At 39.9% G+C, this 16,269-nt stretch overlaps 1 protein-coding gene across 1 annotated transcript; it reads right to left on the reverse strand.

Annotated features, from left to right (window-relative positions):
- Window positions 1-13,612: 13,612 nt before the first annotated feature.
- Window positions 13,613-15,856, reverse strand: LOC128742263 (sin3 histone deacetylase corepressor complex component SDS3). The gene is made up of 3 exons (XM_053838568.1): window positions 15,471-15,856; window positions 15,144-15,222; window positions 13,613-15,070 (listed from the first exon to the last, which is right to left on the reverse strand). The coding sequence occupies exons 1-3, from the start codon at window positions 15,652-15,654 to the stop codon at window positions 13,951-13,953; spliced, it is 1,383 nt and encodes a 460-aa protein (XP_053694543.1). The 5' UTR covers window positions 15,655-15,856; the 3' UTR covers window positions 13,613-13,950.
- Between the last annotated feature and the right edge of the window lie 413 nt (window positions 15,857-16,269).

The following is a 16,269-nucleotide window of genomic DNA, read 5'->3' on the forward strand; positions in this document are numbered from 1 at the left end:
GAAAAATATCGATATTCAATTAACGAAAATTCGTCAGCTTCGCTCAATATAGAATTATTTTGACAGCTTGCTGTAAACTTTCCGAGAATGAAAAGATTTCTTGCAAAGCACAATATCCATCGGTTTTAACATCTCAGCCCAATTAACGAAAGTCTTTCACTAAACGGGCTAAGAGCTTAGTGCAATTAGCGAAAGTTGACTGTATATAGAATGCCAGTGTCGCTGCAGTGCACTATTATCACAGAGAACAGATTAACAGGCTCGAAAGAAGTAATCGATTTTTTGTGTGTAAAATCTGCCGGTAGCGCCCTCCAGAAATAGTTTGCCAAACGCATCAAAAAATATCCATGTACCTTTATCAATATTTCTTTGTGCTGGAGTTACATAGCAGCGATGGCAGCGACATCAAGATTTAGTTTGCCACTTAGGGCTCGAGGGGTGCTCTATTGAAGGATTACTCGTAGATTACATAAAAACCTTTTACACACTTTTTGTCAATTACCTGGTAGTCTGTTCTCTGTGCTAAGAAGTACCGTGGACCCCCGTTCGTTTGACCATTTTTAATCTGAACACTTTTTAATTTGAACCCCGTTGGTTTGCACGACGTGCAAATTAAAAATGGTTCAAACGTCATTCTCAACATTAAATCATTTGTTTATGCAGACAATGCACATAAACACGATTTGTTTGTACTGGCCTAGCGTGTTTAATCGGTTTAACATTTCTTTTTCCTAACGCTTAAGATAGAAATCCGATCGGAAAATGCATAATATTCGCACTTGCAACTGCCAACTAAAACAAACCACCAAAACAATAACAAAGAGCAGGGCGGCCAGTTCACACAGGTTTCAGCTTGTTCGGGTTACCAGTTGTTCAGATTAAAAAGTAACCTCGTTAGTTTGCATGAGGAATCGTTCAAACGAACGGGGGTCCACTGTACCAGAAAAAATCGAACCAGAAATATTACTGAATGCACGTGAAACTGTGGAATCCAGCTTGACCCGTACAGTAAGGTCTGTTAGATATGAGCTCAACCATGAAGTCAATCTATAAGATATACCGAGTTTAGAGAGCTTCTGCAAGAGTATTCGATGATCTACTGCAAGGGTGGATTGACCCAGCGGGCAACCGGGCAAATGCCCGGTGGGCCCCAGTAAAAATTTCATCGTTACACAAAATGAGATTTTCCAAAATTTTTATTGCAGTTTAACTCTTTCTACGACTCACGAATGTTCAATTGCTGGGGCCCATGATTCATGAAATCAACCGATTTGATGATTGAAAATTCAGCTTCAAATGGGACTATTGGGGCCCCGAACTTCAAACCAAAATTTCTCTTTCAATTGAACTTTTTCTATGACTCACGAATGTTCAATTGTTGAGGCCCCGTGATTCATGAAATCGTTTAAGTTGAGCTGTTGGGGCTCTAGCTCCGAAAATATTACCAGCTTCAATTCTGAGTATTTAAAAGTAGAATTAGTATTTCATCCGCAGTTATTTGACTACTTATAAATATCGAACTGTCGGCTTAAGCTCCATACTTAGTTTACTTCAGTGGCGACGGTCCGTTATCGATCCTGCGCCGAATAAATTATTGTCCTCCAGTACTCAATCCTGGGTTACCTTTCTACAAACCCCTCGAACACCAGCTGAACGTGCATCACCCTCGATAGCGCACATTTATCAGTGCGATGTCTACTCCGAAGTCTACGGCCTCTTCTTGATTCTCTGCTTAAAATAATTTTGCCTACTCTTTCGTCGGGCATTCTAGTCACGTGACCAGCCCAGCGCAGACTGCCACACTGTGCTATCTTCATTATAACAGCATATTTAAATTCTTAATACAGCTCGTGGTTCATGCGTCTGCGCTACACTCCATTTTGGATTTTGCGTCAGTTATATGCGAATTTGCAAGCTACGGGACTTCAGCTACAAAATGTAATGCCTGCGTAAAGGCTAATTCGCCGCTGCAATTAGTCGTTTTATTTTGCGACTTACATCGTTGTCACATGTCACGAGCATACCAAAATATATTCAGTTCCTCTTCGACACCAACACCATTTGGATTTCCACGCCATGTACTTCGCTGCTCTACTTTTGATTTCAGTGATATCGACGTCATCCGCAAAATCAAAAAGCACATGAGATCTCATCTGCTATTCTGACTCATAATTTTTATTCATCCAGCGTCACACGAATCAACGTAACTAGTTCTGTGGGAAAACCATGTCCCAGCGTTAACTGTCACAGCTCATTTCGTTTGACTGAATCGTATGCCGCCTTGAAATTCATAAAAATATGATGAGTCTGCAAGTTGTACTCCCGGAACTCGTCAGTTACTAGACGCAGGGTGAATATCTGATCCATCGTGAAGCGACCCTCATGAAAACCAGCTTGATACTCGCCGACGAAGAACTCAGCTAACGGACTCAGTCTAAAACACAGGATAGGCTAGGGATAGCGCCTTAAAGGCAAATTTGAGCAACGTAATGCCTCGATAGTTTTTACTCGCAAGTCGATGTCCGTTGGGACGGGAAATGAGACCAATCAACCACTCCACCGATATTTATTTTCCTCCCATATTCTGTTCCTGACAATGAGGTGGCGAATTGTTTCGTACAGCTGCTCGCTCCTCGCTTTTAGAAGTTCAGCCAGGATACCATCCTTTACAGCAACCTTACCGTTTTTCAGCTCACTGATTGCTCTTTTGACCACCTCCTGTGTTGATGGCTCCACAGTTTGGCCATTCTTATCATGTACCTGCTGATCTTCGTGTTTACTTCTCTATTCAACAGCGTCTGAAAATACTCTTCCACCTGGCTGCTACCGTCGTTTTGTCAGTAAGCAGGTTGCCAGCACTATTATTGCACATCACAGGCATGGCAAAATTCTTGCATTTGACCGGTTTATAGAAACTCCGTGTGTGCGAACCTCTCCTCTGGACTGGCGAGCACGTGCTCTTCGTACTGACGTTTTTAGACGATGGGTTCTTTTTTCCGCAGCTCTACCAGGACGAACCAAAAAGATTCGCGCAGTCTCGGGCATTCCTCACATTGGAATCGTGTGAAGAAATTCTGCAGAGGATTCGCGCAAAATATCTTGCTTATAGAAGCAGGATTCTTATTGGAGAATCCAAGAGTTGAATCTCAGGGATAGCTATAACTCGGCACGGGAATCGCCTGCACTATGAACTGTTCTGTTCTGACCTGAAGACGCAGTAAGTTACTCATATATACTCAAACTATTGACATCCTATCATTTATAAAATCAGCTTATTTGATACTTGCAATTTTGCATGTCATCAACCTTATAACTGAAAATCTGCAGAAATATAAATGGGTGATAGATGAGGAAAACGTTGCATTGCTTGTAAAGATGCACAGTGGCACTCATCAGAATGTGGAAAGTTCTCTTCTGGGTTCGCTGAAGCACGGTCAGTAAAGAATCAAATATTCACGCTGCGGCAGATCCTCCAAAAAGTCCATGAATACAGAATTCAACGCACAATTATTTCATTGATTTCAAAGTTGCGTTTGATACCATCGGCCGTAAAATCATGGCCATTCTAACCTCGCAGTGGACTTTATCAACCTGATAGTACCTCATGTGGGCTGTTCAACATGCCGTTGCAGGATGAAAGGAGCAATACACAGGCACAATCTTCAGCAAATCTAGTTTAACAAACCTGTGCATAGACTTCACAAATGGAACAAACTTGGGAAGGTGGCCGTTTCGCGCACATAGCGCACATTCTATCTGTGAGATGCAGGTACTAGTAAAATCCATCAAGTTCGTCGCCACAGAACGACCGGGCATAAAACCATGCTGGCCGACTGATATATAGTTTTTGGTGCTGTTCAGAATTATACCACTTACGATGATTTCAAAGAGCTTTGATCCAGCAGAAAGACTGGTAATGCCTCTGCGGTTCCTTACATCTCGCTTTTCCCCTTTTTTAAATAGGGAAACATATGGGACTGTTTCCACAGCGTTGGAAACTTCCGTTGCTCAAACGATTTGGTGAAAATTCGACTGAGAGGTACGGCAAGAGCAGTAGCGCAGCGACATAAAATAATAGCCGGAACACCATCGGGACCAGGCGAGTAGGAGCTCTTCAGTTTCTTTGCACCAGAAATGACCATTAGTGATCGACATCGGACCTGGTAAAGTCCGGATAGTCCGGTCCGAAGTCCGATCGGAACGAACTTTTAGAGTCCGATTTTTTATCGGACCGGAACCGGAACGAAACGTTCCGGAACCGGACTGGACCGGGTATTCCGTTGAAAGTCCGGGGTACTTTTGACAGTAAAACTGATCGCAGTGGAAACTGTCGCACTGTCGAACCAGGGAAATGCGTGTTCATAGGAATCTCCAACGTTTCCCTAGCAGTAACAGTGAGACTGCCATCTTTTTTTTACAATTGCCCTAGGCCATTATTATGGTCTTTGGCTAACGCTTTTTGGAGTCGTGCCGCCACAGGCAGAGTCTGGATGCTTTCGCAAAACTTGACTCTGAACTTTCTTTTCGCTTTGCGAAGCTCTGCGTTGTATTTGGTGAGAGATGCCCTGTAGGCCTCCCAATTAGACATGATATTAGCCCTGTTGAATAAACGCCTAGCCTCCCGAAGAAGGTTGCTGAGCGATTCATTCTACCAGGGCAGGTCACGGCAGACTGTCCGCGTGATTAACGGACAGTTTGCAGTATAAGCATCTATAATCCTACTTTGTAGGTCATTGGCTTCAGCGTCCAGCTCAGATGGTGTGCGTATATTAATATGACAGGAATTCCGAGAGTTTCCCAGATGTTCTCTCCTGAGAACGATATGCCTGTGGTCTGATAAACTTGGTTCGTCAGAGACATGAAGTGCTGCACAGAGTGAGATCTAGGACCTCATCTCTGATAGCATTAACAAAAGTTTCGAACATTTTACTTTGAAGAAAGTTTTAGCGTGGCTTAACTGTTCGAAAATGATGAACAATGAAAGAAAATGCAATATCAAAATAAAAATCATAAAACGTGAATTATTTCTAAACATGTCCCCTCAGATTTGTCTCATTTTTATTAAAGATAGCCTAAAACATTTTCTAAAGCTGTCGAAGAGCTATTGATGTACACTCTTTCAGCTTTTTTTTAATATGACAAATTTTTAAAAATATCCAAGTTTTACTTTTTTTGAAAAACTAAAATTAAATCAAATTCTACGCACAATGTTGAACAAATTATGACATATAAACTTTTTTCTTAGGACCAGCCGTTCTGAAGTTAGGCCTTTACAAATATTTTATGAAGTTTTTGTCATTCCGACGTGGAACCACTGAAGAGAGATTACTATAAGAATATGACTTAACTACAAAAAGGTGATATATAAATTAGCGCCGCCCGTTGAAAAAAAATCTGAACTATTTTCTAAATCATTTTGAAAATGAATGTCACCTGAACAACATTTCCAGCGTAAAATACAGCCCACACAAGTATATTACATGTACGCTTGCGCCACGTAGTGAGACAATTCTATACTATTGTCCAAACTATCTGCAAGGCTGCTATTATTTAAACAATTTTCCCGAAGAAAGTAATATTTTTGGTAGCTCATATCATGATATACGCATATACGGATATACGCTAGCACCGACCGATGAGAAAATTCTGAACTATTTTCTATACCATCACTTGGTACACTTGCACCTTTTTCTCTCTAAGCAGTAATTTCTTATAATCGCTTGGAATGAAAGGGGTACAAGTGCATATAACTTAGAAGGAAAGAGGCGTAAAAGCAAATAACATTTTCAAAAATGTCTTCTAAATCCCGAAAAACAAAGTGCTTTTCCAAGACATCAATAGAATTTAATAAAGAAATGTTAACACAACCATAGTGCGTCATTAGTTTTGTATTATATGACCTGACGAATTTTCTAGATGATGTTAACTTTGGAGCTGATTTTCTCGAAATTTACACTTTTTGTCATTTACATCCTTTATCTTCTGACCCACTCAATTGCTAATCATAGAATTGAATTTTTTTGGTCGATTATAGTCACCTTTAACCATTGGGGGGTTGGGATTTGAACCCGGGTCCTCGACGTGAGAGTGGTGAATGCTGACCACTACGCCGGAACTGACCCCATCAGTAGAATTGAATGGAAAACATTTTTTTTTTTTTTTTTTTTTTTATTTTAATTAATTTAAGGAGGCCCACCAACACACCCCCACACCAAAGAACTCGCACATAGAGTCCCCTGGTAATGGACTCCTCATTTGGCAATAAAAATCTTAATACGAAAACTAAACGAAAAAACAGAAACTAAATATAATGCAACAATTAAAAGGTGTGTGTGATGAGCTATATAAAAAGTAATATCATGAAGTAGTCGTGGGATGTGCCCAGTGGAACTAAGTTCCTTTGAAGGGTATCCCTAGAGTACTACAGGTTGGTGATTCTAATGAATTTGGTTAAGTGTAGCTGTTTCTAGCTGATGCAAAATCATAGCAAAAACTGGCTGATATATGATTTGTAGTGCTGCTTCAAACGGGTTTTAAAAAGTACACGGTTATTTAAAATTTTCAGTCGTTCAGGTAGTTCATTATACACCGATGGACCATAAAACGAGATCCGAACTTGACCCATATTTGTAGAAGCTCTGGACCGAACAAGGTTGCTCGCATACCGGGTGTAATGATCATGATTTGTTATAGACAAAACGATGTTATGATGAATATTTGGGTTTTTTATTGTGTCGTACATGAACAAACTGGTTTGTAGTTTACATAGTCCGCGTAGAGGAAGAATGCTATGCGCCATATTTGTGTACAGTTGAAGGGAAGAGTATAATCGCGGTAGGTTGTAGATGATTTTGAGGCATCTATTTTGCAATGTTTGCAGTTTTTTCAGCTTGGATTTGCAAGCGTGTCCCCAGGCGAGAATTAGGTATTGCATATGGGAATGAATACAGCCATGATAGAAAGTCAAGAGGGCATCTCTAGGCACAAACTTACTAACACGGTACATTAAGCCGCACAAGGATGAGACTTTCCTTTGGACATGTTCTATATGATCACCCCAGGAAAGCGTGGAGTCCAATACCAAGCCCAAGTATTTAAAATTCGATACCAATTCAACTCCTTCTTGCTCAAACGACGGGTTGCTATGTGTAGGTATTTTTTTCCTTGGTGAGTGGAAAACCATGTATTTGGTCTTTGATAAGTTTAATGAGAGCAAATTTGCATTAAAGTATCTCATAAGGCTTCGTGCACAAATTACGTAACGCTCAGAGGGGAGGGGGGGAGGTTAAGCTAGTGTTACTTTTTGTTACATAGGGGAGAGGGGGGGTCTTGAGAAGAGTTACGTAACAAACTTATCAAATTGGAAAAATACGGAATTATTTTTTGCTGAATAAATCTGAGCAGCTGAAAACCGTTTGGCTCAACATGCAACATGGGGTGATGCCTAATTGCTGTTTCAGCTGTGTAACTCTGTGGTTTTAGCCTCGATTCTACTTGATCAAATCCATTTTGATCAACATTTTTGTTCTGAACTCAGACTTGGTTGTGTTAATTCATACAGTTTGATCAGATTTCAGAATTGACATTCTAATCACAGTAGTTTTGATAAGAATGTAGAATCGATGCGTTTCTTGAGTTTGCAAAACTAAAAACAAATCAAACGGATTGTGCGATTTTCATTCAATGATAGGGGGGGGGGAGGTTTAGTTAACGTTACGTAATTTAAAGGGGGGGCTATGCCAAGCGTTACTTATTGTTACATAGGGGAGGGAGGGGGTCAAAAACTATAATTTTTGCGTTACGTAATTAGTGTACCACGCCTAAGTACCTGCAAGTCACTGTTTATTGATGACACAATAGATGTAACATCGTGGTTTGGATAGAATAAAGCAGTATCATCAGCAAACAATTTAGGAGTTCCATTAAGCGGTATGTTTCCTATATCATTAATGTATATAAGAAATAAAAGTGGCCCAATATTACTACCTTGTGGAACTCCAATGTTTATAGATCTTGAAGAACTCTTGGCATCTTTGAATGTCACAAATTGCTGCCTTCCACTCAAATAGCTCCGAATAACATCGTTCGCTAATCCCCGTATTCCATAACTTTCCAGTTTTTGCAAGAGAATGTCGTGGTTTAATGTATCGAAAGCCTTCTTTAAATCAATAAAAAGACCTCCGACGATACATTTGTTGTCTATTTTGTTTATTAAGAAGTCAACAAGCTCAACGATCGCCGTAGAGGTACTACATCCTTTCCTAAACCCGTACTGGAATTTATACAAAACATTGAACTTATTCAAAAAAATTTATTAATCTCTTCACCAATAGTCTTTCAAAGATTTTATTTATTACAGACAGTGTAGAAATAGGACGATAGTTGCAAGGGTCAGACTCATCCCCAGATTTAAAAACAGGCACTACTCTTGCAACTTTTAAACAATCTGGGTACCTTCCTTGGCTCAGTATTCTGTTGAAAAGCTCTGTAAAAATGTTTGAAAATGCATTCGAATTTTGCTTGATAATACTTGCTGGTAGATTATCAGGTCCACAGCTTTTTTTGGTATCTAGATCGTTTATTACAGAAGAAACCTCAGCTAAATCAGTGGGTTTAAGATAAATTGTTTGCTCCAGACGGCTTACAGTTGCCAATGGATTGAGATTATTTTTCGGAATTTTTCCAGCGAGATTCCCGCCAATGCTTGAGAAGAACTGATTGAATATTTCACTGATTTCAGAGCTATTTGATGTTTTGCTACCATTATTTTGTAGTTCAATCTTAACATCCCGTTTGGTTCTCCCCATTATTTCGTTTAAATTTTTCCATACTTTAGCACTACAGGTGTCGTCAAACAATTTTTTGAAATATTCGTTTTTACACCTCTTTTTAACAGCATCAAGTTTTTTTGTTACATGGTTCAGCATTTCTCTCAAATGATTATTGTTCGGATTCCTTTTTACTTTTTTCAAGTATTTGTTTTTGAGTTTAATCCATTGCCACGTATAATAATCAAGCCAAGGACATTTTTTGGTTTTTAAATTCACTCGTTCATTTTTAGAAGTGGTACAAAGATTTGAAATATTATTATAAGCCGTTGTTATGGACACAATCGACTCGTTTACATCTTCAGTACAAGTGAAGGTATTCAAAAACTGTGTAAATAATTGGTTTAACCTATGCTTGTCAACAATTTTTTTGCTTAAAATAACATGTTCCTTTGGATTAACAATTTTAAAAGAAGAAACAACTATTAAGTGATCACTCACATCCGTATAAATTGTATCATTTTTTATATAAGTAAGATCTTCTTTTCGTCCAATAAAGTGGTCCAAAATATTTCCACTGACAGGGCGAGTAGCAAACGTATTTGAGCAAAAATAGTCATACGAGTTCAGTAAGTTTTCATAACGACGAACAGTGCTGTTACCAGCTAAGTTAAATGGAATATTCATATCTCCAACGATAAAGCGTGGACATGACGTGTGCGTTGACAATAAGCTTTCCATCTCATCTTGAAAATAATTAAAATCGAATGATGGCGGTCTGTATACGCCTATAACATCATACAGCAACCCATTTATTTTTATTTCAATTTGAATCATGTGCATGCCCTCAATGAGAATATTTTTCTTCACATTGTAGCTTAATTCATTCTTCACATACACCGCCAAACCACCAGACGACGTGTCACGACAAGAGAAGATTGAGTTGTAATTTGGTATTTGATACAAAGGACAATTTTCAGCTTTCAACCACGTCTCACCAATTACCAATATGTCAATAGGAACTTTTATGCTGTCCAGGAATAAAGGAATATTGTCAAACTTCTGCAAATTATTCATTCCCCTTACGTTCCATTGTGCTATACGAAGGAAATTTTTTCCGTCATCAGAATGATTTAGATTGAACTCATCAACATTCTCGTGGTATGAATTTATTCTACTAGTCATTTATTATACAATTGACACGGTTTTATATCACGGACAAACGAAAAGAGCTTAATAGTTTGTGTTGTTATTATTGCGCTTTCTCTTAGGAGAGGGAGTTTGCTTTAGAGGAGATTTTTTAGTATAGCGATTAACTAGCTCATCTAAATCACTTCTAGTTTTTATTACTTCCGGCGTCGAGTTTTCGTTTTTCTTGACTAGTACATTGCCCCCCCTGCTACACCAAACATATTTTATTTCTAACTTATCTTGGTGGCCTCTCATTTCGCTCAGAAGTTCCAACGATAGTGGGGTCAATTCATCGCGTATAGTGATGGTTGTTGATTTTCCATCTATTGTCAAGCTAGGATCGATTTGTGACGAAAGCAGTTTACCAACTTCCCTTTTCTTGCTAAAAACAATTTCCTTACTGCCTTCATTGGCAAACACTGCGCGAATGGGTATAAGCGAGTTTTTCGGTTTGTTTCTAGCATTTAGTCTAGTAGCTGAAACCAGCATGTCGGAGTTATTGGTTACGCCATGGCAAGAAAAAACTTTTTCAACAATCTCTTGAGTATTTTCCCCAGGGATAAACGGGACCCCGAGTACTATTGCATTGTTACAGTTTTTTTCACGGTTACCTCTATCTACCTGATGTTCTAAATTGTGGACTGTTTTAGACAAAGTTAGTTGGTTTGTTTTCAATTTATCAACTTCCTTTTTTAAAAATTCATTTTCCTTTTTCATTTCTTGAAAGTCCCCTACAATGCCATCAAACTTAGCTGACAGAAAATCTTGAGATTTCTCTATTGCTGTTGTAATTTGCTTTACCTCTCCCCTAAAGTTTTGCATTTCTTGGGATACGGCACAAGCCACCGCTCCCTTTAGCTCAACTGCAAGTGATTCAACAATCGAAGTCTTGAGATTCTGCATCTCCATAATGCGTTGGTATATACTCGCACAGTTATGGGAGCAAAAGTACGGTTTTTCCTTCATGCGTCGCGCAGCATTCCCGGTGATGTTACGGCACTTAAGATGTGCCTCAGTGAAGCAATACATGCAAATTATCAATTTAGAAGAATCCTTTTCTGGTTTGTTGCATTCAACGCAAATTGAACATTCATTTTCCATGTTTACCTGTTTAAAGCAACAATGAAAATCAAATCAGCTGCTGCAGCGCAAGTCAGTTTATAAGATAGTAATCGAAAATAACATACAAGAAGCGATAGCTTTTACTCACACACACCCGTCTAAGTATTCACTTTAATAGTACAGAATAGTCAGCAAGATAAAGTTATTATGCTAATGGAAAACGAAAAAGTGTTATTACTTATATGCTGGAATGGAAGATAGAGTAGACGATTTGCAATACTAACTTGCTGTGATTGGAGTTGTTAAAGATTTTTTGATTATGATATTTAACGCATTTATTTTGTTTGAGTTTTTGCATTGCATCCGTTCGCTCAAATTTGACTAAACTGGCTACTCAACCTGGACTACCTATCCTTGCACACAACATCGCACGCAAGGAGCTTTCGCCCCTGTTGTAGTCGACAGAAATCACACAGTGTTACAGCAGCACGAAGCAACGGCTTGATTGCGCACGACGCCAATTCACTGTTTCAATTAATCTATTTACTCAGTGGGATTTAAAACAACATGCATTTGCATTTATTATCGCATCAACAAAACCACAAGACTACTAGAAGGGCTACTTCAGCACCCATACACCAAGTCGAACCAACGGCTTGATTGTGTACGACGCTTCGTTCACTCTTTTTTCGCTAAATCTCACGATTCACTGTGTGCTGAAACAGAGCTACTTCAGCACCAATACACCGAGCCGAACCAACGGCTAGATTTGTGCAAGACGCTTCTTCACTCAATTTCCGCTTAATCTGTCGACACAAATAAATATTTGAACGATGATTTTGATCCACACTAGATAAGTAGAAAAAACTATATGTGTGCCACTATTTGAACCTAGCGGCAGTGCATCATACTCAACGGTATTTATATTCACGAAGTTTGTTTACGATGAGAAATTTAGAGCAGCAAAACAACAACAGCAATAACAGCAATCAGCGGTCTTATTCAGCAATAAAACAATACGCTACTATGTCTTCCTCCGATACTATTTCATACACCAAGCAATTTAATCACTTTATCGAATTTTCCCAACACAATATCCGTATCTCTGATTTATAGCAGCAAAACAATTTAACTGATTTCTTAAATATGAATTTATACAATATTTTTTACGCAATATACACTCCTTAAATTCAATTTAAAAACCGGCAAGAAAAGGAAACGACTACACCGATGCAATGCCAAACTTCAAAAAAAGATTTTGTTGGTTACTTCTAAAGTTACAGCTGTTTGTATCAAACGTGTCCTGAGTGCATAAAAACTTTGTTTTTATCGAAATCGAATTTCTAACTTCGGTACGCTATTATTTCACAAACCGCTCACTGCTATTTTTTATAAAGCGGATAAAATTATCTTTTTCCGACCTGTCGTTTTAGCATCGGTATTCCATTTTTTGAATTTTTAGAGGCGCTGAAAGACAATTTTTTTTTATTAAAAACTGACTTATGTCTGAATGTGCACCATTTTGGAATGCGCTTGAATTTTCGAAAAAAGGGTAGGTTAAACAGAAAGTAACTTAGTTTAGGAATTTTCCATGACGGGTAAGCTACCAAGCACCAGTCAATGGTGCCGCAATGTTTTATATAATCCATTTCAAGGAGCCGGATAGCGTTTAGAAGTTACAGATTACAGGTTCCACACATTCAGAGCTTTGCCTTTGACATTTACGTACTTTTTTAAAATTGATAAATTTTGCATCCGGACAATTTCGGACTTCCGGACCGGAACCGGAACAGAGCTAAATCGAGCCGGAACGAAATCGGACATAAAAAGTTCGTTCCAGTTTTTTACCGGACCGGAACCCGGACTTCAATTTTCGTTCCGATGTCGAACACTAATGACCATGTCGGGAGTGATGTCAAAAATGTCCAGATCAACAGCACCATCGGGGACACCTGAGGTAGCTATTTCAGTGCTGAAAAGTCGCTTTTAACCATTGCAAGTAAGTTTTAGGTTTAGTCTAATCATTTGGGTCACAAGACCTGTTGATATTTTGTGAACAAATAAATAAATTTGACTTCAACTCGAAAATAAATGCATATTTTGGACTTAAACAAAGCCGTGGACGCATTCTTGGCCATGCAACGACCACTGGTTGGCATCCATCCTTCCAGTAGGCGCATAACATGGTAGAATCAAATTTCAAGATTGTATACGGACGTTTTCCTAGCAACGTTATTTAAGCCGGATTAGATTACCACTGTTTGGGGTCCGGTTAAGCCGTAGAAAAACAGCAGACGACGAGAGGAGACGCTAGGCCTCCTTCGGTGAATGATGAAATGTCAGCTTTATCATATAATGTAAACGTGTCAGCTTTATCATATAAATAAATGTGTTTTCATGTCAACGTTTGCTGCGATCATGATTGAAGACTTGCCTTCAAGTTGGAAAATCCTGAAGAAAATGTATCGGCGATTTACATCTTTTACCATTTTACTATTTATCAATCGATTTTTCCACTTTTGAGCTTTTAAAAGATAGTAAAAATTACGTTTCGATCCCCAGAAAACAACCAGGATTTTTTTTGTACAGATTAAAAACATTTTTTTCTCTCCAATCATATAGAATATTACAGATGCCGCGTACGGTTGGGTTCGACTTAGATCTTACATTATAATGCAATTTATGCTTCAATTCTAGACTGACCGACCAGTTTCCTTGTTTCACTTCTGTGACGATTCGTACGATCCAGCAGATTTGTTGTCCGAATAGTTTGTGTAAAAAATAGAAAAGCGACCAGAAAGTTTCAGAACTGCAGCTGGAGACACAACAACAGACACATATGTAATGCAGGGGTGAAGTTGAGATCCGATAGATGCTAGGCGCTAGCGAAAGTAGTAGTAATAGTTAGGGCGCGTGGGGCCTGCTTCTACTAATTGGCACGCCTCTTAATCGAGACCTTGCCACGGCTCAGCTGGCTGGTAAAGAAGCGCACCTTCTGCCCGTCGGCCGTCTTCTTCACCCAGATGGCCTCGCTACCGATGGCGCTGATGCTGGCGGCGAAGCGCGGAATGTCCTTTCCCTCGACATAGACCGCTTGACCGCGGTGGAACCAACGCCGCTCGTACAGAAGCTTACCATCTTCGATTCTGGTTTCCACCAGTGGTTGTTGGCCTCCTAACGGCTGAGGCTGCTGCTGCTGTTGTTGTTGGTTGAGGCTGCTGTTTGCAGTTGATTGACTGTTATTAACGGATGGTGGATGCACCATTTGCTGCTGTTGCTGTGCTGGTGGCATCGGTTGATGATTCTGGTTTTGGACTTGATTCGATACCGAATTGTTGGACAATGGTGCAATTGATTGGTTCGGAATAATCGGCTGTGATGGCGCCATCGGCACTGAAGAATACATAGAAATACTGACATCATTTGTGTGGGAGGTTCCTCCCGAAGAATTGTTCATTTGATAACTGTTGGCTGAAGGATGGTTCGATATACCGGCCAGTGTTGAGACACCGACACCCATTTGATTGCCATTGCCAGCAATGGAAAGACTATTCGAATGAGGACGTATCGATTGAACTGCTTTTCCACGACTGATCAGCTTCAAATCGTTTTCCACCTCTTTCTCGTCCAACAACAGCACCAACTGGCCGCTGGTCGGTTTGCGTCGCTTTTCCGGAACCGGAAGCGGTTCGTTCGGACGTCGCCGCAGCTTGCGTGTCACGGTTGGTTTCAAATCAATCGAATCACCCGTCAGTTCCATCGTAGCCCTTTCGTTTTCAATCATCTTTCGCCGATCCTCGAAGTCCGTCATCAGATTCTCCCGTAAATCGACCTTTTTCTCTTCGTACTCTTTGACGGCTGCATTTTTCTCCAGAATATAGTCACGTTCAACGCAACTGATTAGGTACTCGCGATAAATATCGTTCAAACGAATTCGCTCGTTAAATTGATGTTCTAATTTCTTTACTCGTCGTAAATACTCGGGATGCGTTCCAGATCGCAGCTCTTCCAGTTGTTTCTTCAGCGAAGCCAGCTTGTCCTGATACATCCTGACACAAGGAAAAAAAGTTAAACTTGTTAATTTTTACCGACATAATAAACGGCAAGTAATTGGAAACTTACTGCTCTTTAATTTCGATCGGCTCGTCTATGTTGCGATGGTTGCTGGATCCCATCTCGGTCTCACTCGCTTCCTCCGTATCTAAAAGCATCAGCGATAAGAAATAATGTTGCATCATTATTCAGAAACATAAATGTACAGTTCTCCATTCCATTTCATCTGTGGTAAACAATAAAAACAAAAACAGGGCAGCAGCACAAAGCGAGCGGCCAATAATGGCTCCCTCTTCTTATTTATCACTAACTTTAGCTACTGTTTCGCAACCATTTTCTAACCAAACAAAGCAAATCGATGCGATGGGAAAATTGCATCCCACCAACCACTCTTACCTTCCTCGCTGTCGTCAATGTTGTCCTCTTCCAGCAGGGGAACCTCGTCAAACAGATCCTGCTCCAGCTGGTCGCCGTCGCCATCGGTTTCGTCGTAATCGTGCTGATTGTTTTGATGAACCACAGCTCCTCCCGATGCAGCACTGCCGTGGCTGTTGTTCATATGCCCGAACGACGAAGACATTCTGCTGTTGCTGCTGCTAAGTACGACGAACCCTCCGGTAATCGGATCGGAATTCAGGAATATTACCACTTATTCTAGGCAATCAGTGCTCCACTTTGAAAACACAACACTTTTAGTTCCCGTATTAAGTGGAAAATGTCGGCCAGCAAAACGTTTCCGTAGTAAAATGATGAAAAAACAATAATATAGATTAGTGATGTCTGACTGACGACGCGCGTCCAGGGATGCCACATATAATTCTGTGTTTTTTGTTGGAAAAATCTGACAATCTGTACGGCGAGGAAAAATATCTGTGCAAAAATCTGTCCAATGCAAAACAATGAGAGTGAAAGAGATAGAGTCCTTTTATCTGACTATTTCCGTCTCTTTCACTCTCATGTAAAAGCTCAAAAATCTGTTTAATCTGTGTAATTTGGCGAAAATCTGTATTCTATGCATACAGATTCTGTACAGGCGATTTCTTTCGAATATCTGTTAAACACAGAATAATCTGTGCATGTGGCAACCCTGCGCGCGTCCAGAAAAGCACCCTCTTCGAATTTGGCGAACCTGAACCTGTATACGACGCCGATGACAGGTTGAGTCAGACGAAAGCGAGAAAATGGAAGAGAAAAG

The sequence above is a fragment of the Sabethes cyaneus genome, chromosome 1 (assembly GCF_943734655.1).
Source record: "Sabethes cyaneus chromosome 1, idSabCyanKW18_F2, whole genome shotgun sequence".
NCBI classification, from domain to species: domain Eukaryota; kingdom Metazoa; phylum Arthropoda; class Insecta; order Diptera; family Culicidae; genus Sabethes; species Sabethes cyaneus.

Coding starts and splice junctions, on each gene's coding strand:
- LOC128742263 (XM_053838568.1), bottom strand. CDS start 15,654: ATGTCTTCGTCGTTCGGGCATATGAACAACAGCCACGGCAGTGCTGCA. Junction 15,223..15,470: donor CATTGACGACAGCGAGGAAG/GTAAGAGTGGTT, acceptor TGATGCTTTTAG/ATACGGAGGAAGCGAGTGAG. Junction 15,071..15,143: donor CCGATCGAAATTAAAGAGCA/GTAAGTTTCCAA, acceptor TCCTTGTGTCAG/GATGTATCAGGACAAGCTGG.